This window comes from Nylanderia fulva, unplaced genomic scaffold (genome assembly GCF_048542155.1).
Source record: "Nylanderia fulva isolate GAGA-0341 unplaced genomic scaffold, ASM4854215v1 Scaffold9, whole genome shotgun sequence".
Lineage (NCBI taxonomy): Eukaryota > Metazoa > Arthropoda > Insecta > Hymenoptera > Formicidae > Nylanderia > Nylanderia fulva.
Window position 1 is genome coordinate 5,753,915 of NW_028191026.1, and position 23,627 is coordinate 5,777,541.

At 33.5% G+C, this 23,627-nt stretch overlaps 1 protein-coding gene across 1 annotated transcript in view; it reads left to right on the forward strand.

Moving 5' to 3' along the window:
* Positions 1–15,553: 15,553 nt before the first annotated feature.
* Positions 15,554–23,627, forward strand: part of acj6 (abnormal chemosensory protein 6) — a 66,302-nt gene continuing 58,228 nt past the window's right edge. Inside the window, exon 1 of the mRNA XM_029301654.2 lies at positions 15,554–15,771. Within this exon, the coding sequence (XP_029157487.1) occupies positions 15,607–15,771 (165 nt within the window). The 5' untranslated portion in view covers positions 15,554–15,606. The remainder of the gene's footprint in view (positions 15,772–23,627) is intronic.

Below are 23,627 nucleotides of genomic sequence, written 5' to 3' on the forward strand. Positions count from 1 at the left end.
CAATTCCAGATTTATAAATTTCATGACAATTCCAGATTTATAAAATTTTCTGACAATTCCAGATTATAAAATTCCCCGACAATTCCAAGTTTATAAAATTTCCCGACAATTCCAAGTTTATAAAATTCCCCGACAATTCCAGGTTTATAAAATTCCCCGACAATTCTACATTTATCAAATTTCCTGACAATTCCAGGTTTATAAAATTCCCCGACAATTCCAGATTTATGAAATTGCCTGATAATGCCCGGTTTTCCAGATTTCCCTGGCCGCTAGACACCCTGAAGATCTTGTATATTTTCGACGTGACACCCTGATGTATATACATATATACATATATCGCAAAGAGGAGAGAATTGAAATTTCAACGCGCGTGTCATTTTTAAAATGAGCGTCAGCCACGTTCTTTAGCCAGTCAACCCCTTGATAATTCACGGAACTTTTAACTGCAACCTTTATAACTCCCGCGGTAGCTTCCTCCTTCTCTTCCACCCCGTCAAACCCGTCCAAGGAGCGCTACTTTCTTCCGCCCCCTTTACGACTGGTCTACTCTCTCTTTACGGAGCTGTACATCCTAAATAATTGATCCTAACGTAGTTGCCGGTGTTTTTATAACTGTTTTACCGCCCGCTCTCGCCGCCGTGATATACATTATTTAGCCGTCGGTTTTTAAAGCGAAGTCGCCGGGAGAGTCGCCGCGCGGAGGTGCGAAAAGACCGAGAGGGTCTCCATTCGCGCATCTCTCTTTCTAAGGAATTAAAATGTATGCCGGCTAAATGTCGCCGCCGCCACCGACGTTCAATTAGATCGTCGGATTTCCGCCGACGCCAAGAAGATTAAGAGGGGGTGGGAAGGGGTGGGCGGGGAGGGAGGAGTCCCTTCGGTGTTGTGCTTAGATGATTTTTAAATTAGCTGGATAAAGATGAGATGAAAATATGGAGGTTCATCTATTAGATAAGGTAAGATGATTTGGTTTGGAAATATATCTAGATGAGATGAAATGATATGTGGCGATCTTCATCCAGATGACTTCCGGATAATTATTTATTTATTATTGTTACAGGATTATTTTTAAGACTGCTTATGTGAATTTTATTTATTAATTTTTAGCGGTCAAGTTTCTACTAATTAAGTATTTTTATGTGCTATGATTATTCTATGTGATGCATTATTCTAGATAACACTTTTTTCATTTGGAATACAGATATAAATAATACAATAATATATAATTTTATTTATTATTATTTATTATTATTTTATAGGATTATTTTTAAGACTGCTTATGTGAATTTTATTTATAAATTTTTAGCGCTCAAGTTTCTACTAATTAAGTATTTTTATGTGCTATGATTCTATGTGATGCATTATTCTAGATAACACTTTTTCATTTGGGATGCAGATATAAATAATACAAATTTTTATTATCTGTATAAAGAGAAGGTGGCTCCAAAATTTCATCTGAATGATTATTCATATAATTTTATTTATTATTATTAATTTATTATTAATTTATTTATTATTATTATAGGATTATTTTTAAGACCGCTTCTGTGAATTTTATTTATAAATTTTTATCGCTCAAGTTTCTACTAATTAAGTATTTTTATGTGCTATGATTCTAAGTGATGCATTATTCTAGATAACATTTTTTCATTTGGGATGCAGATATAAATAATACAAATTTTTATTATATACATAATAATCATTATATGTAGATAATCATGCATCTAATTTTATTTAGATAACAGCAAACTCTGCTAAACCCTTGGCGGAATTAAGAAAAGCAATCCTGCTTCTTTTCCACACCCTCGTCCGATTTATTCGCAAAATATTCGGTATTCAACGCGAGCAATGGAACTCGCGATAGGTTTTAATAAATCAAATTATTCGCGTATAATGTTATCGATCGCTCCCATCGGGGCTCTCTCCCGCGAATGATTTGTATGTAAACAATGCAATCTCTTTTTAAAACGCGCACAAACGATGTATATTTTCGCTCTCTCTCTCTCTCTCCTCCTCCTCCGACATTTTTTAGCGAGTAACGACTTTCGATGAATTATTCGCGAGTCATGAGAGGACACCCGTATTCGTGCGCGATTCACGTAGCCGTCTGTATAAACAATACGTATATCTCGTCGCCCATTTTACACAGCTACTCGTATCGAAGAGAGCTCGATTCCCATCATCCACCCTTCTCCCCCGAATTTCTGTTCCATCGCTCAAATATTCACGATCTGTCAACTCGTTTGAATTATTCATTCCTCATCCCATCTTTGTTATATCTCATCGATAAGCATAGTCTTTGCTGTTATCAAAAATAAAATTATATAGATGAGCATCTAGATGATACAGAAATATGTATTTTAATTTTGATTTAGTCGTAGCACTTAAAAATACTCTAGTATTTCTATTGAGTAGAAGTTGGACAGTAAGCGAGAAAAACTTAGGAATGAAAATAATTTTTTACCAGGAAATATACATAATTTTTATATCTTTTTTATAATTTACGTTTTTTTATTACTGTATTTTCATAAGCGAGCTTAAAAGTAATATTATCTGAAAGTTATCTAGATAATTAAATTTCAAGCTATAGAGTCACTTAAAATATGTACTTGAGTATTTTATTAAGTAGTAGAACTTGAGCAGTAAGCGACAAAAAATTGACAAATCAAAATCATATTATCCGGAAGTTATCTAGATAATTAAATTTAAAGTTATAGAGTCACTTAAAATATGTACTTGAGTATTTTATTAAGTAGTAGAACTTGAGCAGTAAGCGACAAAAAATTTACAAATCAAAATCATATTATCTGAAAGTTATCTAGATATTTGCCATATAGTTTTTTTAATCCTTTACCTAAATCCAACCAAAATCATCTTCATCTTGTCTAAGATAAATTTTGCACACTTCCTCTCATCTTACGTAGCTAATTTAAAAATCATCCAAAGACGCAACACTGCCGATAAGTCGAAGAGGAACGAATGGATCGCGATGGAGGAGAACCGCTCTCGAGTATCGTTCGCCAAAAACACCTTCGCCCCTTCCTCCTGTGCAAGAATGAAGGTGTAGAATGCAGAATGCAATGTCGTGCTCTCTTGCAGAAAGCACTTTGACACAGCCCCACGGGTACATTACTAGGATTGCCGCCACCAATTGAACTCCCCCAACTCGCCGAGAGGAAGAGAGAGAGAGAGAGAGAAAACCCCGGTACGAACCACCCTTATATCTGCAAACACAGCCGCCCGAGGCGACACCGCCGCTCAAACACTCAATCGCTCGATTCACGACGCTCAAGTAACTTGAAATACTCCATTGTTAACGTTATTTGACTTATACGCATTGATACCGGGCGCTGATCTCCATAATAGGTAATACTCATGAAAGGATTCGCGGCTATTGTTCTGGTTAAGTTTCCAGCGAACTATGATTAAGGCCCCCGACCTCCCGACCCCCCAGATTATATAGATATCCCCGGGATATCTATGTATGTCGCGTGGGAGGAGATTTAGAATGGAATGTTTGATGCACAAGCTAAAAATTTAAATCCCTTAAATTTTCTCCCTTCGTCCAATAAATCGCGAGGAAAAACGCGAAATCTTATACATTTATATATATTACTATTTATATACAATTTTTATACAGGGTTTATTCCAGGGTCTCAGAACTGGCGGAAAAGTTTTTAATGGCAGACTCCTGGTATCATTTGGAGACGATTTTTCCTTAGTGAAAATGTTGAGGGAGGCCATCATTTTTAGCGTGTTTCCAATTTTTGTTATTATGTATCTTTATAACCAAGTCTTATATTAAAATTCTATTAAAGCAAACTCTACCTAAAATTAACTGAAGAATGTAGTTCCGTTAATATTTTATTTCCGCAAGACTTAGTTTCTAAGAAAGCCTTTATTGCTCTCAATTGCTTATAATTCGAAAATTATTGATGTCTCGACATTTTCACTGAGGAAAAATAGTCTCCGAATGATACCAGGAATCTGCCATTAAAAACTTTTCCGCCAGTTCTGGGACACCCTGTATATTACAGCTTACTTGTGTATCCGCGGGGGAGATATAAGTTTCATCTTTATTTACAGAGAGGAAAAATCGATCGTTGTTCGTACGATAATAGTATAATTAATAGAAATGAAAGTGCGTTCGAAGATCGTCCCCCTAATCGAAGTCTGTCTAAAAGTCGCACGTTTCGCACGTACAACAAAGAGTATAATATTGCTATGAGATATTGTATTTTTTCGTTCTCCTTTTTTTTCCCCTCCAGTACTGTTGCATTCCACGTACCGTGCGAACGCTATCCTGCGAAATGTTCAGTCCCATGTGTATGGCGCAGGCGCTACTTTGTGCGTCATTTATGAATATTTATAAAGTCTAGCGTAAAAATTTCACGAGGAGATATGCGCATTCCTTACGATTCTGTGTTAAATAACATTATACCCGACTCCAAATTACAAACGTACAGCTTCCCCGTGTGCGAACACGTTTGTCGCTCGCATCGGTCAAAGAAAGCATCGAAATAAACCGAAACTTGCTGTCCGAAAAACAAACGTCATTTTGACGTCAATTGAAGGTATATTATAAAAGGGATGTATAAAAATTATTTATATTTTTATTCCTAAGTTTTTATCGCTTACTGCTCAAGTTCTATTACTTAATAAAAATACTTGAGTATTTTAAGTGACTATAACTCTAAATCAAATTATCTAGATAACTTCCAGATAATATTATTTTTAAGCTCGCTTATGTAAATACAATTATAAAAAGAAGGTAAATTATAAAAAAGATATACAAATTATTTTTATTTTTATTTGCAAGTTTTTATCGCTTACTCTGCTCAATAGACAAAGCGGCCGAGGTATAATAAAATACTGTGCTAATTTTTATTAATAAATTAAGATTTTTTTATATTTCTTAGACTAAAAAAAAATTTGTTAACTTTACATTTAAATATTATTTTGTTAATTGAACATATAAAATTATTTAAATTAAATATATAACATATTATTACATGAGCGTCCGCAGGATTTTTTCCAGAGAGGGGCATGATTAAATTATTTTTGTTTTTTATTATTCTTTCTAAAGTTTCTTTATAATTTTGTAATTTTAATATTTTTATATTAAATAAAATGCTTAATTTTTTTACTAATTCCAAGGGCGGCAAATGCTCTCTCTTGCACTCTCATGTTGAATTAAATACTAATATATATTCAATTAACAAACTAGTAATTTAGTTGAAAGGTTTAGTCAAGTTAACACATTTTTTCTTATTATTCTTTCTTAATTTTTTAAATTAAATTTTTTTTTATTATTTTATTATTTTAATATTTTTATATTAAATAAAATTGCAAATAAATTCCAGGGTTTATTCACAAGGAGAGCAAATGCTCTTAATTTTTTTTTACTGATTCCGCCCTGCGGACGTCCATGTTGACTTAAATAACTAATATTATATTCAATTAACAAACTATTTAATTTGTCAAAGTAACACTTTTTTTCAGTGTAGAAATTTTTTTGTCAAACTAATATTAAAAAAAAAATATATATATATATATATATATTCGTTTGTAATAAGATTAACGCATAGGGGTGAACGAAGAAACGTCAGAGATCTAATTTGTAAGGGCGCGAAAATAGCTGCGAAACTTTGCCGCACGCATCTCGCGAATATTCTTACACGCACATCCGCGAGAGGGCGCCCCTAACGCAAGACCGATTACGCGTCATCGAAATCCACGAATGGGGTATCTTTTCTCATACATACAGGTACCCGATATCGTCGGACAGATATATCCGCTAATACACGGCTTCTCGCGCCCATAGTACCACTTTATACGACCGAAATTCCCAGTAAGATGCAGGAGGACACCCGGAAGGGCGGGAGGGAGCGAAGGGCGAAAAGGGGGGGGGACGAAGGGGGAGGAATTCGTAACACGGAGGGCGGCTCTACGACTCCGCTGGGAGGAATTCCGGGGTACGTTTTAAATTGCTGCATCCCCAACCTTCTTGTTTATGTATGCTACCGTGTTTCTTATTCTTGTGCGGCAGCGAAGGAGAGCGCGCGCCCCCCTAACTTTATGTGCACAGTGCCGACATAAGTATGCAATCTATGCGTCGGTGTGGCGTGTTAGTGTCCGTGCGCGCACGTGTGGGCGTGTGTGTGCGTGAAAGCGGCACACCGGAGTCGTATCCCCGAGACGGAGAACGTGCTACACACGCGTAACGTCGCGCGTGCACGTACGTGTGTATTGTATGGCGAAACGTGGCCCTACGTTTTCCTCGGCACTGTATTTGGGCTCCCTACGAGATAGAGAGAGAGGGAGGGCGCGTATCCTCCCGGTGGATTCTTTTCGTGTTCCGAACACCCGGCCCTTCCTCCCACCTTTTCGTCTTCAGACTCTTTCCTTCGTATTTTCATCCCCCCTACTCGCTCTTTCTCGCGTTTCCTCTATCTCTCCGCCACAATTGCTGTAATCTACGATCTAGGGCGGTGGATTTAACCGCCCTGTGGATCTCAGCTGCGGTAATTTGTAAAGTTTTTAATATTGTACGGGGTTGCTCTCTCTCTCTCTTTTCCTCGAATGGACACTGGCGCGGAAATGCTTCGCCGAAAACGACGATTCAGGGACCCTAGATTCGCAATTGACTCCATCATTTTCTATTTTCGTTCCATGTATTCATGTAATTTGATTCTATTTTTTTTTTTATTAATATTCATCGTTCTTCGATGCTTTCTTTTTTTTTGCGAAACATGTCTGAGGTATCATTAATACCCGGGAAAAATTTTTTGTATATAATTATATATATTTTTATATATAATTTTTATATATAATTATATATGTATAAAATTATACAATTATTTATATATAATTATATATGTAATTATATATAAATAATTGTGCATATAATCGTAAAATTATATGTGAAATATGTCCATTTTTATACATAATTAATATAAATTTATATATAAATTGTAAGGATTCATGTCAAATTATATATGAAATATATATATATATATATATATATATATATATATATATAGAAATATTTATTATATATATATATATATGAATATACATATAAATTTAGATAATTATATATAAAAAGCACTTTTATCTAATTATATATGGACATATTTCATATATAATTTTATGATTATATGTATAATTTTATACATTTCCATATAATTTTATATTGTTATATATAAAAAATTGTTTACCGGGTATTATTCGTACAATTCTATTTCTACAAATTCAGATAAAAGTGCATCTTCGCATCAGAAAATAAAACAATATATAATTGCAATAATATCTAATAATCTTAGAAGAAATTTCTAAAATTTTCATAAAATCAAAAAGTTGCGAAGAATATTGATAAGCTATCTATGAACGAAATGATTGAAATCGATGACCTGCTGACAATATTTAAAAATGAGAAAGATTGAGAATTGTGAAAGAATAAAAGTATTGAACTTATATATGCACGATATTAAATTTGGCTGACTAGTTCTATGTTATATACTTGTATAATCCATCATTTTCTATTTTCGTTCAATATTTTAATGTAAATTGATACAATTTTTTTTATATTCATTACTCGATGATTTTTTCAAAATACATCTAAGGTTTCATTAATATTGTTCATACAATTACATTTCTACAAATTCAGATGAAAGTGCATCTTTGCGTCAGAAAATAAAAAATCACATATAATTACAATAATATCTAACAATTTAGGAGAAATTTCTAAAATTGTCGAAAAGTCAAAAAATTGTGAAAAATATTGATAAGCTATCTGTGAACGGAATAATTGAAATCAATGACCTACTGACAATATTTTCAAATGAGAAAGATTTAGAATCGCGGTAAGATTATTGAACTTATGTGCGATATTATATTTGGCTGACTAGTTCTATGCTATACTACTAGATGGCAATCGAGCACACTTTCCTCTTATTTATAAGAAGACTAGTTATTACTTGTATTAATATAATTGTCTTAATTCAATCGAATTATAAAATGCGCGATTAAAAAAATTGCTCCAGAGTTGAAACAGCTTTCTTTTTCATTTATATACATTATAAAATGTATATATAAAAATAAACAATTTAAAAAATTTGAACTTGGCCGTGTTGTTAGATTAATAATTATTTTGTGATATAATATTACAATAAAATATATTTTTAAGGAAACTGCAACTAGAAAAATAGAGTGTTTTCAAATTTCAGTATTACGTAACTTTACGTCCCAGTTGCTAAATATTTTATTAGCGAAAAAAAAGAACTATTGAGTAGTTAATGTATGAAATAAAACTAGTTTGATTGCGTGATAAATGTCAGATATCACGAAATTGTGCAGCGATACATATATTTCTTATCAAGCTAATGAGTGTAATCGTCGACCTGTTAAGAGAATATCGCATCAGAATAATTACACGAGAATATAAGGGGCGTAGGCAAAGGGTTGTACTTTATATGGAAAGTCAGAGCATCGTGTCTTTAAACTAACATCTTTATCCCTTACTTTGAAATTTTGAGCGTGAACGAATCGATTAAACTTTTAATGACAGAAAATTATAGGCTGCCCATAAGTTTTTCACAGCCTATTTCATAAAACAAAGACTAATAAACAAAACTTTTTCAGATGATTTTCTTTTATTAACACGTTTTTTTTTTATAAGTGTACGCATTTATCATAATTAATTTGCAATGAGAAATATCGGTGTAAACACTTAATTAAATTTTAATATTTGTTCAATGAAAAATGATGAAGTAATTATTGGAAATTGATTTATTTTGTTAATTGGAAAATTGCTACAATTTGCAAATTCTATATTTTATATATTTTAATAAGTTTTATATTTTGTTTCACATTTTATATTGTTAGATAAATTTGTTTTTTTTTTAACTTTACACTCAGTTGACTGAAATAGCATTTCTGACTTATTGCATTTAACTTTTTCAATTTCACAGTTTGTATTTTAAAAAATATTTATTATACAGATAATAGAGATAATATTCATTATAAATGAAAATTTTTCTGTCGCGCATACATCTTATAAAAATAATTTTCTCTGATTATTATAACTTTACTAAAATAATTAAATTTGATCATTTAAATTCACGTTTCTTTTAGTTTAATAATTTGCATTTACATGCCAAATTATGTTTATTACATCAGTAAATAAATAATAAATTTCGAAAGATTGATTAGGAAACTTATTATTGCATTTGTCTAATCGTGAACCTCTTAAGTTTAACAAAATACATTCATGAAATGGAAACGCGTCGTATTCTGATAAAAAAATGTGGTTATTAAAAAGTCCACTTTAACCCTCGGTACAAAACGTAATTACACGTACGAAATATTAATAAAGCTGTTATTACGCTTGGCAAAAATATATGACGAGATGTTGTGTAAACTGTAACTATCAAGCAGACCCGACACTGTATAGAGTGCGCCATTTCTGTATTTTTATGTATAATTAGAACAAAAACATTTTTCTCCTAAAATTACTCTTTTATAATACGGTCTGCATGGATTAATATTTGTTAAAAAATTATCTTCCTGGCACTTTTAGCTAAGGCTAAAGTTGCAATAAATTATATATATATATAATTTATGCATTATGTATATTATTTGTAATTTTATATATATAATTCATGCTTTATGTATATTATTTTGTAATTTTATATATATTTTATCGTCGATTTTAATTTCAGGTTCCAATTAGTTCTTTTTCTCTCTGGAGGAGGGATAAATAAATTTTAGCAGGCTAAAAAATTGCAATAAATTATATATATATATAATTCATGCATTATGTATATTATTTGTAATTTTATATATATTTAATCGTCGATTTTAGTTAGAGATTCTGAGGAAGAGCGATAAATAAATTTGAGCAGGCTAAAAAATTGCAAAAAATTATATATATATATAATTCATGCTTTATGTATATTATTTGTAATTTTATATATATTTTATCGTCGATTTTAATTTCAGGTTCCAATTAGTTCTTCCTCTCGCTGGAAGAGGGATACATAAATTTTAGCAGGCTAAAAAATTGCAAAAAATTATATATATATATAATTCATGCTTTATGTATATTATTTGTAATTTTATATATATTTTATCGTCGATTTTAATTTCACGTTCCAATTAGTTCTTTCTCTCTCTGGAAGAGGGATAAATAAATTTTAGCAGGCTAAAAAATTGCAATAAATTATATATATATATATATAATTTATGCATTATGTATATTATTTGTAATTTATATATATTTAATCGTCGATTAGAGGTTCTGAGGAAGAGCGATAAATTTGAGCAGGCTAAAAATTATATATACATAATTCATGCATTACGTATATTATTTGTAATTTGATATATATATTTAATCGTCGATTTGGTTCGAGGTTGAGGAAGAGAGAACTAAATTCGTGAAGAAGAGAAGCATTAGATTGCTCCAGAATCACGCAGAATCTCGATGCTCCGATTCCGTAGTTCGGAATTAGCCTCTCCGCCTTCTTCTTAATATCGCCGGGAAACAATTTTTCCCTACGAGTGCACGAGCATATACGAAATGGCCGCGCGCGAATTGTGCACCCCGGCCGCACGAATATCCCGACGTTATACGAACAAACAACGTAAGCGCGCACGGGGAGAGATAGAGATGTAGTGGGCTAGGCGTAGGTTTTGATGGTAGCCGGTGGTGTGTACGATGCGATGCGGTATACGTGGGGTAGGTAGGTCGGTTAGGGGCAGGGAAGGTTTGGATATCTTGTCGAGGATAGGCTGCCGGTGCAAGTAGGTTTAATATTTGATAACGCGGGCTGGTCATCCTGCCGAGGCGATAACACAGGCCCCGCGGGAACCTTCCGCCCAACATCCCTCGGAAAACGACTGCCGCCAAACTCGCGGTGTCCCTCCACTCTGCGCCTCTCTCATCCCCATCCAGCCGGTTGGTGTGTTCCGACGTTGGTCCGTTCTTTCTTCCCTTTTTTGCCCTCCTCTTTTCGCTTTTTCCTATACCGAAGCTCGTCTCTCGAAGCGTCCGGTGTTTCTCGCGCATCCGTTTCCGTCTCGCGATGTAAGGGATGAGCGAACTAGGAAATGACCGATATCGATGGAATAAACTCCGCACAGTTGTTTACATCGCTTCAAATTGCCATCAAGACGTTATCGAAGTAATCAAAAAATTAATTGCAATTTTTATTCATTTCGACACTTCACATTATATGCGCAAATCCATATATTTATTTTTATATATTATATATTATATATTTTATATATATATATTATATATTTATATATATTATATATTATATATTTATATATATTATATATTATTTATTATATATTATATATTTTATATTATATATATTATATATTTTATATCTCTCTCTATCTTATATCTTTTATCTCATCTTCTCTCGTATCTCTTTCTATCTCTATCTCTTCTCTCTTTTCTCTATCTTCTCTCGTCTCTCTTTTCTCTCTCTTCTCTCTGCTCTGTCTTCATCTTCTTTCTTCTCTCTTCTCTCTTTTCTCTCTCTTCTCTCTTCTCTGTCTTCTCTCTCCTTCTTTCTTCTCTTCTTCTCTTCTTTCTTCTCTTCTTTCTTCTCTCTTCTCTCTTGTCTCTTCTCTCTTTCTCTCTCTTCTCTCTTTTCTCTCTCTCTTCTCTCTTTTCTCTCTCTTCTCTCTTGTCTCTTTTCTCTCTTTCCTCTCTTGTCTGTCTTCTCTCTTCTCTCTTCTATATCTATTCTCTATTCACCTCTTACTTTATCTATTCTGTATATAATAATATTTAAATTTTTCGCAAGTTTGATATATATATATATATATCTAAGTAGGAAGATATATTAATATATTATGTATAAGCGAGAAAAAGGGTCAATCTTTGTGTACGGGTCAATTTCATTGGTATCTTGGAGAATCATATATAGGAAACAGCTTTATTCGTTTATTCGATCGACCGAAATCCCGAAGCCTTGCGGGACTAACAGAGGGGTCCTGGGTTACGGAGGGTCCACGGTACGTTAAAAATTTACTATAAAACAGCTCACACAAGTCTGCACTTACTGCGAAGATTTGCTTGCTCAAATTTCCGTGTACGTGGTCGTTAAAATCGTCGCGTTAATACCGAGACAAATGTTTCGAAATTTTATTCAGCGTTTGTAATTCAATTAATATCTACGATATATGTATAATCTAATACGCGCCATTTATCTCTCGTATAGATTACGTATTTTTTTTCCACGATAAAAAAAAGAGCGGGAATTATACATTAGTCGCCCGTCATATTTATACAATCACTAGTTTTATTATCTTTTATCGATTAAAAAATAAATATGCTTAATTGTTGAGAAAAACAAGATAAGAAATGTTTAAAAAAAAAATATATATATATATGTATGTATATACGGAATATAACGCAAAACAAATGACGCGTTTCTCCTCCTTTTACCCTTTTGTCTCTTTAATTACAGTTTTGACTGCAACATGTGCTTCAAGGCTGTTTTAATGATAGCGTAATGCTTTTGCGTGACTTGAGTATTTCCAGGGACGGGACGAATTGAACGAACTATATAATTATAATACCAATTGCATATGAGATACCTATTTTTAACGTAATTCATACTTTGTCGTCGCGTATTTCTTTAGTCCCACTTTGTCATCATGCAAATGTGGCATAAATTGAAAAGTTTCGACGCAATCTTTTATATAAAAAAATATATATACATGTATATATATATATATATATATGTAATTATTTATTTATTTATTTATTTTTATTTATTTACTTGTAATATTAGATAGAAATTTATCAAGCGTCCATAATTTCCATATTTGCTAAAACGGATTCTATACTTATAAAATAAATCATAAAATGAGATGAATAAATTTAATTCAAATAAAGTTCAAAAAACATTAATCCATATTTACAGCCCGGTAATCGGCGTTATAAAGCGTATGTGCGCGTATGTAACTCTCTGCCTGAGTTTTAAAATTTATATATTTCAAATGAAAATTGCATTCGATGTTATATTATGTGGAATTACGCGGAGAGATAAGCGTTTAAACGTGAGAACGTGAACGTGGTGCCGCTGCACTTTGTCCATTGGTATATTATAAGAATATATTTATTAATTTGATAACAATATAAATACGTTATATTAATACGGATTAATGAATTTCAGTTATATTTCCAAGTTTCTCTCTCCCTCGTCATGAACATTTTAAATAAATTTCACGATGCGCAATTTCTGCGATCGGCTACGCTACTCATGAACATTTAACATAGGAAATGAATATATGCCCGTGTTACGCACATGTAAAAAATATTCCGACCAATTTTTCACAACAATGTAAATGTTACAACATGGTCTAATGGATTTGAATTGTTTTGTCAGTCAGTTTTGCCATACGCGAAATGACTTCGAGTATAGACTCTATAAACTCGCTATCGCTTGTTAGGAAGAAAAAAAAATACAAAACGATAGAGAGAAATCTGATTTTACGAGAAGAAGGAGCTTCTGTGCGCTGAAAAACAAATTATTAACTTGACTAAATATTATTTTGTCATTTCAACATGTAAAAATATTTAAATTAAATATAACATACTAATATATGCACATGTTCAATTAACAAAACAATAATTTAATTGGAAGGTTTAATCAGGTTAACCAATTTTTTTTGTGTCGACTAAACCTTTCAGCTAAATATTATTTTGTTATTTCAACATATGTAAAAATATTTAAATTAAATATAACACATTAATACACGTTCAATTAACAAAACAATAATTTAATTGAAAGGTTCGGTCGGGTTAACAAATTTTTTTTTTTTCAGCGCACATCAGACGCGTGCGACGGCGAGACTTATTTGGGGGCTGAAGTTGGCTTCGAACGACGACTTTTGAACGAAAGAGGTGGAAACGGGAAGTAGATAGAGGAATCGAAAAGAGCGCGCGTACTATAAAATATGCGTGCAGTAGTAAGTAGTAAGTGCGATAAAAGGGGGATGAAATAGAAAGTGCGAGGGAAAGAAGGGATTTATGATCCCGGGCGATAATAAAGATTACAATAGGCATACTTCGCAGATATTTATACATCGTCGAGATATAACGATAACGCGACTTATGACGTTTGCGTATGACCGAGCGCGCGAGTAAAATAGAGCCTGGATATTCGCTCCACGGAGAGAAAGACGCGCCGGAAGAGGTTACAGAGATGTACGGGCGGGAAGACAGGCAAGAGATGTAAAAGATAGAGAGAGAGGGAGTGGGATAGACTCTCGGCTCAACTAGAAGTATAGAGAGAGGGTGTAAAGAGGATCGAGCGCAAGAGTGGCGGCGGGCAAAACGTAGACGTGGAAGGGTGAAGGGACGTCGAGGTATACACACACACACACACACACACTACCCACACGGGGAAGGATGGACAAACGGGTGGTCGCGGTTAGCGACACCCATGCGAGCAACCCCTGAAAGCAGCTTCCAAGATGGCCGACGCGCATGAGATTAGGGGCGCAAGCGTGACCGCGCGTGGCTCCGCCCCCGGTTCACCGGGAGCCCTCGGCGTACCTAACTCACCCCCTCGCGAAACGGGGAGCGAACGCCAACCACCCTCCCGCATCGTGTGGGCAAGCGCCACGCTGCGCCGCATCGCGCCCCCCAACCTAACCCACCCCCGGCGTCATCATCCCCCACCCGCGCCCCCGGACGGACAGCGGCACTCCTGCCATCCCCCTGGAAGAGTTCATCCGCGAGGCGCTGCTCCTGCTCCTGCTCGCCGGCCAGTCAGCGCCAAAAAGTGCAGAGCTTCGGGACGAGAGTCTCCGCGTCCTGTACCCCGCGCGTAGATCTTTCTTCAACCCCCTGTGTGTATATGACAGTGTAAGAGTACTCGGTACACGTACCTGCTCTCTCTCTTTCCGGTTTCCCTGCGAGAGAGAGCCTTGGTGTCGCTCCAAGTTTAATCCCTGAGTGTCTCCTCGCGGGAACGAAGAACCCCGGTGACTTCGGCGCACGGATCGGTTGGATCCAGCCGTTCTCTGTCGTTTTTCTTCTCCAGCCTCGTAGTTACGGGACACGCTGGTGAAAGCCCGGAGTGAAGTGAAGTAGAGAGAGAGAGAGAGCGTGCGATCGATTTTACCATTTTTTTTTCTCCCCGAGAGAAGAGATAAAAGGTGCTCCGACGAGTTTTTCCTTCTTGACTGTGGAGTAGCGGAACACTGACGATCGAGATGCGGGACCGCGATTCCGATATGGATCTCGATTAGGTGGGTGCATCGTGAAGGTGAGAGTGTCGGTTAATTTGTATAAGAGAAAAAACATACGCGGACGTGGCTGAAAAGGTGAAACCCACAGTGCGAGACTGGTACTTTTGAATTTCGACGTCGACCGGGACATCAGACAGATAACACAGATGCGAATGCATCTTGGAACCGAGAGACGCAGCCGTCGCTGCCGGCATCACCTACGTCTCGTGTGAGAGTGCCGTCTGAATTCCGGAAGCCGCGGGAGAGCCGGAAAAAATAAAACGCGCAGAGGAGGAGGAGGCGGGAGGAGGAGGAGGTGGTGGCCTAAGGGCATAGGCACGCAAGATGATGTACTCGCCGGACAAGATGATGGGGAGCAAGGGGCTCCACGGGGCACCCATCACCGCCCCGGGTTGCTTTCCCTCGGGGAGATACTCGCCCCCGTCTTATCGCGCCGCGCCGCCGGACCCGATGCCGCCGCCGCCGAGGCGATGCATGCCGAACCCCACGGTGAGTGGAACGAAACATTTTTTTTTTTCGGCCTCCCTAGATTTCTCAGACTCCCTCGAACGCATCGCGTCGGCCCCCGCTCGATACAGCGCGCTCGTAAAAATACCTTGCGACACAGTTTCTCGGACTCATTCGTTCGGTTCAATGTCAGGGTGTCCAGCAGACTGAATGAAAAAGATTCCCTGACTCTTTTTCAGATTTTCCAAGAAATTAATATTTTCCAGAAATTCTTTTTTCCCTTTTAATTTGAATTTTAATGCTTTAATATTCATTTTAATATTTTCCCTTCTAGTATCCTTTCAGATTTTCCAAGAAATTAATATTTTCCAGAAATTCTTTTTTCCCTTTTAATTTGAATTTTAATGCTTTAATATTCATTTTAATATTTTCCCTTCTAGTATCCTTTCAGATTTTCCAAGAAATTAATATTTTCCAGAAATTCTTTTTTCCCTTTTAATTTTAATTTTAATGCTTTAATATTAATTTTAATATTCGTTTTAATATTTTCCCTTCTAGTATTATTTTTTCCAAAAATAATTTGCATATATGATCAATCAATTAAATGTTAAATCATGAAATCCTTGAGATATTTTTGTCAACAATGAAAAGGTTCGGAAGTTAAAAAAACAAACATTTAAATCAATTATACAATCTGCATTATGTGCGATAATCGAAACAAACATGTCACTATAAACTATTTAAATAATCACCTTTCTTATTTACATTATATCAAATCTTTTAGTGTTGTCTCTGTCAAACACATTGAAATAAAATAATACGACGATGAAAATATAAATTAACGAACACGCTGTAGATGAATTAATTTTTAACAACACAGAAAATTGCTGGGAGTCAAAGAAAAGTTTATATTTATTTAATAAAAAATTTCAAATTACTGAGACAAATGTAGAATAATGTGAACAAATCCAGATAAATAGTAAAATTTCCTCACTTTTTTCTCTGACAATTTCAGATTTATAAAATTCCCTGACAATGCCCGATTTTCCTGACTTACCTGATCGGTAAACACCCTGAATGTAAACCGCGTGTTGCGTTGATGAATGAATTATTAGTAAATAATGCTGAAAGATTTTTGCACAAGTCGTAATTCGTATTTATTTCAAAGACTCTTCAGTCCTTTAGGAAAAAACATTATATAGCTCGCAAAATACTTTGTCGATTATTTAATAACAATAACTGATGGCAAAATAAAATAAAGTATTAATTTAACGAAATTGTCGTGTTGCGAAATTCTGAATAATAAAGTAATAGACAATAGAATCTATATATGTACGTGCATATAATTTATATCACAAAATCTGTCATGCATATTTGAATGTTTAGAATTTAAAGAAAAAAATTGTGAGATTTAGTAAATTTTATCCGTAAATTTTATATTTTCTGTTTTGAAGAACACAAAATTGAATTAAGATTGAGTCTGAAAAAAATACGTTATTAATTAATTTTTGTCAAAATTAGACGATATTGCAACAAAATTTTTTAGCAAAGAGATTTTTATTTTTATTCTTATTATTATAATAGTATAATAGTTTATCTGATAAATTTATAGGTTCTTGTATGAATTGACTATAAAAGAAGTCTGCTACTGAAATATTTCATTCACAAACGCATATTAAATCATAATATTTCAAGAGACGTAATTGAATTTATATATTTTTTAAGAATTAAAAGATATATATTGTATATATATATATATATAATTACAAGTCAACTAATATAAAACGTAATAATCCTTAATCTAGAATAAATCTTTTTCATCAAAAATTCAAATGGAATTAATTTAACAGACTGTTATTGCGTCAAACTTTAATTAATTTTTTATTATTGTAATCAAATTGGAAAATCTGTCAGTGTCAATATTACCTGACATCCTTAAACGCAGCACATAACGTTTTAGTTTTAATTCGCTCAATGTATATTTTACGTGTATGCACGTTTGCATTTAATCGCGATTATTCGCCGTAACGCGATATATAGTCAAGTAAAATTAGACTTGAAAAGGGCAAAACTTCACAAAAATTATAATTAAGCTGAATTTTTGTAGAGATATTCTAATCCTGAAAATACTCTTAATTTCAGCCAGGGCGTTTTTTATGGGAGGTAAAAGGGAATAAATTTTAGCGTTTTTGCCATTATCTCAAAAACTATCAATTTTTCGAGAAAAATAGTTATTGTCAAAATTGTAGCTCATAAAATTCTCTACAAAGAAGGTTATTATACTTTTTTTCGTACAACTAATCGTTTTTGAGTAAAACGTGCGGTAAAGTTGCAATATTTCTAATACAATATAGTACGTAATGTGCACATATTCTTTCAGACTTAATTCGCTCTATATCTTCGAAACGTTTAATTCCACGAAAAAAAGTATAAAAACCTTTTTTGTAGGGAATTTTATGAGCTATAATTTTGGTAATAACTATTTTTCTCGAAAAATTGATAGTTTTCGAGATAATGGCAAGAACGCTAAAATTTATCCCCTTTTACCTCCCATAAAAAACGCCCTGACTGACATTAAGGGTACTTTTCAGGATTTCATTAAAACATCGAAATAAAGGTCTCCACAAAAATGTAGCTTGATTACAATGTTTTGAAGTCAAAGTTTAATTTTACCGGACTGATATTGCATTGGGATATAATTTTGCGTCTGCAATCATTTAAAATACGATTGAAATGGCGGATCGGATAAATTCACGCAAGAATACGACACCGTGGAACATTTTAAGGAGCGACGAGGGGTGTCGTTGAAGTTTCTCTTCATTCGTTTTCATTGCCCGACACTTGACCGCGTCGGCACGCTCATATTTCTTATACTTACAGGCGACATGTAGACACCCAATTTTAAAGCGAATATATCTGGAAATATAACTGTGCGCCTGTGTGCACGAGACATCAAGAATACGCGTACGAACCCATGTTTCCTTATTCATGAAAAGATCAATATTTCTTCCAAGTTGCGTCTATATTTATAAATCATCACTTCTCGAGTCTGGAATCGGTTTTTTTTTCAGAATCGCACTGCATTTAGCCAACGAAATAAATGTTTCTAAAGATTTCATTTCTATGTCTGGAATCGGTTTTTTTTTTCAGAATCGTTACATTGCATTTAGCTAACGAAATAAATTTTTTCCCTAAAAACGTCACTTTTTATATTTATTTTTATTCTAGAAGCGACGAAATATATCCATTAAAAATTATATATTCTGTCTTGAAACGCCAGTATACATTTGTTAAATTAAGGGAACTTTATATAATATTAATGTCTATCGTAAAAAATAATTTATATATATAAAAAAATCTTTGTAAATATATTATAGATGCAACTAACAAAAAATGGCAATCACGTCATTTAAAGATTACTATGTACTATTTTTTGTTTTTAATAATTTGCTGCAGCTTTATATTTATCATATGATAGATGCTGTTAAAAAATAAATACAACAATGTCTAATACAAAATTATTAAAGTTGCTAAGATCGTTCAATTGCCGAAATAAACATTCTTATTATAATACAAAATAAAAGAGATTAATCCAAACAATTTATCAAACATTTTAAGTTTAAAAAAGATCTGTTTAATTGACCATTTTTTTGAAAAAATTAAATTTTACATAGACTCTTATGTGAAGCTTGTTGGATTATAAAAAAAAACAAAACATTTCATTGGAAAAGCGCTTTTACATTTATCATAAAATATTAACATATGTCTGTCTGTTCATCTAAGTGATAGTCTGAGTATTAAAAAATCATTGGATAAAATGAAAATTGAATTAAGGAATTATAAATAGATGTTTCGATCAAATTAATACAATTAGAAAAGGGGTTTAAAATAAGATACATGTTTTAAGATTTATACTCCTAAAAACGGTAATATAATGTTAAAAAAAAACGATATTTATACATTAATAAGCTATCCAGAAAATAAAATAAAAGCAAAATAAATATTTTAAATTTTGAAAAATGAGTATACTTTATCAAGAAAGTATAATAATAATAATTAATTTATTTGATATATATCACGTTTAAATGAAAAAAAATCAATAAAACTGTAAAAAAGGAAATAATTTATAGTTAACAAACATGACTGTCGTTCGTGCAATTTTGATAGAAAAAAGTTTACTAGAAAATTATGTCAATTCTCATCCTCTCGATAAGTTTGTCTCGACTCGAGAAGCTAATCGAAGAACTAAATGTCATAATTGAATTTAAACAATTATTCATGGCTGGACGATTGTGAGCATTGCGAGCAATCAATCGTGGTGAATCTAAACGCGGTAAATTGCATTATCGAGCTGTCGTATAGAAAACGGTCGATGCAAAAGTGAAATTGGCCGGGGAAATATCCGCGGCGGATAGAATTTGTCCGGCGTGCAACGAGCTCAATAAAAATAACTTTCGATTCGCGACGCGGTATTTAAAATTAAACGTCTCAAGGTTTCATTTAAATCATATTCCGCCGTTCGGCGAAACGCCGCATTTAGAGTTATGTTATCGTTATCGTATCGAGCGCCGTTTTTCTATTAAGGTCAAACGAAACATCGTATTAAGGACGAAACGTTATAGTCCGGTAAAATTGGACTTTGACTTCAAAATAATTATAATCAAGCTGAATTGTTCTGTGGAGACCTTTATTTCGATGTTTTAATGAAATCCTGAAAAGTACCCTTAATGTCAGCCAGGGCGTTTTTATGGGAGTAAAAGGGGGCAAATTTTAGTTTTTTGCCATTATCTCGAAAACTATCAATTTTTCGAGAAAAATAGTTATTACCAAAATTATAGCTCATAAAATTTCCTACAAAAAAGGTCTTTATACTTTTTTTCGTGGGATTAAACGTTTCGAAGATATAGAGCGAATTAAGAATATGTGCACATTACTATATTGTATTAGAAATATTGCAACTTTACCGCACGTTTTACTCAAAAACGATTAGTTGTACGAAAAAAAGTATAATAACCTTCTTTGTAGAGAATTTTATGAGCTACAATTTTGATAATAACTATTTTTCTCGAAAAATTGATAGTTTTCGTGATAATGGCAAAAACGCTAAAATTTATCCCCTTTTACCTTCCATAAAAAAACGCCCTGGCTGAAATTAAGGGCACTTTTCAGAATTTTATCGAAATATAAATCTCCACAAAATTTCAGCTTGATTATAATTTTGTTGAAGTTTTGTCCTTTTCAAGCTTAATTGTACTGGACTATTATATTAGTGTATATGTATATGTTTTGCTCCGAAATCTGACGACTTCTTCAGAAAGAAGTGCAGAAACTGAAACGCACGAGTGCGCGAGGAAAAAAGTTTCTTTCCTCTGGAAGAATATATACATATATATGTACGTATATGTACGGGAAAAAATGGAGAAAAAAATTGATATTGTAATGACGCGGATTAAAGCGAGTAAAGACTAGGATCTGAGCAAATATCGATTCTTTTAATGTCTTACGACCCCCGCAGCGAGTTTACTTAGTTGTGAATACGCGGCCAACTTTACCTTACGCTGTTAGTCTTCATGAATTTAACAGGATAGAGACGTGAAAGCCATTCGTCACATTTCTGATAATCTGCACAATCGTGGAAGAAGCGCAGCTTATACAAAAAAAAGGAGCTAGAAGTAAATGCTTCATTTCAAACTTGGAGTCAGATTTGGTCCGATATACACTGAACTAAAATTTAGTTAATTCTTAGAAGTATTTATTTCAATACTGACAAATAAATCATTTATTTGAAACTAATAATATTTATTTGATATGAAAAATATTTATTTGATCTAAGAAAATCCTTTTCAAAACAAATAAATATTTATTTTAAATTGGGAAACTGCAAAAAAGGTGACATTGTCATTGAGGAAAAATTTATGTTACTTGTCGCAACTTTTTAATTTTATTAAAATTATATCAGTTTTTTCTGCGCGTGTCTAGTTTTTTGCAAGATGCATTTGACGTTTAATCTTGAAATTATTCGTTTGACATATTTGTTCCTACAAATTTTATATCATTTAAATTAAAAACAAATTGTTGTACAGAGAATTAATGTGGGTTAATCAAGAATTGATTATTTTCGCACACAAAGAGAATTTTCTTTTAGAATTTACCCTAAAAATTATGGTAATTAATATTTTTTACTGTGTAATTTTTATAAGAGTTTTTGTAAGAGCTTCTCTGATCAATATTTACATTTTATATTTTATTGTGTGTAAAAATTTTTCCATTTATTTAGAAACATCCCATCCATTTATATACACGCGGAGAGAATTTTCTTTTAGAATTTACCCTGAAAATCCTGGTAATCGTGGAACAATATATGCTATTGGAAGAATTTTTTCAGAGTTTCTCTAATTAATATTTAGCGTAAAATTTTTTTATATCTATTTTGTGGTAGATATTAATCAGAGGAAACTTCCAAAATTCTTTCAATATCATAATATATTATTCCCCGATTTTCACGTAACTTTCTTGGTAAATTCTCTCAAATATTTAAGAAAATATTATCTTAGCGATAAAGAAGAACATTTTTAAAAATATTTTCAAAAGTTTTTAAAAATCTTCCTAAAACCATTGAAAAATGTTTTTACGCAATATATTTTATAGAAATATTTCTCGAAAACATTTATAATATTTTGCGCTTAAAACAAAAATTTATAAATCTTTTTACATCTTATTTTGTGGTAGATATTAATCAGAGGAAACTCCCAAAATTCTTGCAATACCATAATATATTATTCCCCGATTATCACGTAACTTTCCTGGTAAATTCTCTCAAATATTTAAGAAAATATTATCTTAGTGATAAAGAAGAACATTTTTAAAAGTTTTTAAAAAAATATTTCTAAAACCATTGAAAAATGTTTTTACGCAATATATTTTATAAAAATATTTAGAAATATTTCTTGAAAACATTTATAACATTTTGCGCTTATAACAAAAATTTATAAATTTTTTTACATCTTATTTTGTGGTAGATATTAATCAGAGGAAACTTAACTAAAAAATTAAATAAAAAAAAAAAATATATAAAAAAAACCCGAGGAAAGCGGGCAAGTTTTGATCCTGTTGGATCCTATTCGGCGCAATTTCGCGGTAATCATAAAGCTCCTAAAAGTGCAGCAGGTATCTAAACGGAATCAATCAGGGTCGAGCCACGCGTTTTCCTCTCTCTCTCTCTCGCCTTGTCTTCCGCTTTTCCGATCCCTCGGCAGAGACTACTCTCCGACTATCGTGAGGTCGGGAACCAAACCATATCGAACGATCCGAAGCGAAGCGAGTCCCAGCCCGACGGCGCGATGCGTTTCTCCCTGGGCTACACATCGCGCGCGGCTCCGCAGTCTTTAGTTTATTCATGTGACGTAATAGGATAAAAACCGTCGCTACGAGCTGAGTGCCTAGATGAGATTACAGCCGTACTGTTACGCCCGGTAACGCGAATCCGATGTAATCGGCCCCTCTCTTCTCCTTTGATTTTTCTCTCTCTCTCTTCCGATAACGCGCACCGTGTTATCCCCGTGTCTCTCCCTTTTCTCTCCCCGTATTCTGATGCTCCATCGCGGATTTTTTCCTTTTTTCGAGGAGTCTACAGACGATTAATGCCGCGATAAAATGGTAATTTCGAACCAGAAACACCCACTGGCAGGAGGCACTTTTATATAGGCGAATTCCTTCGTCGGATATATTCGGCCGGGCGAAGAAGAGGACAAAGCCGAATTCTATTAATAATCTCGGGGGTTTTAAATAACACGCGCATTAGGACATTAGCGCCTTTAACTGGCTGCCCAGCGGATTCTGTGAAAAAATTCTCGGACTTTTTTAGATTTTTCAAGACATTTATTTTTTCTCTTTTCAAT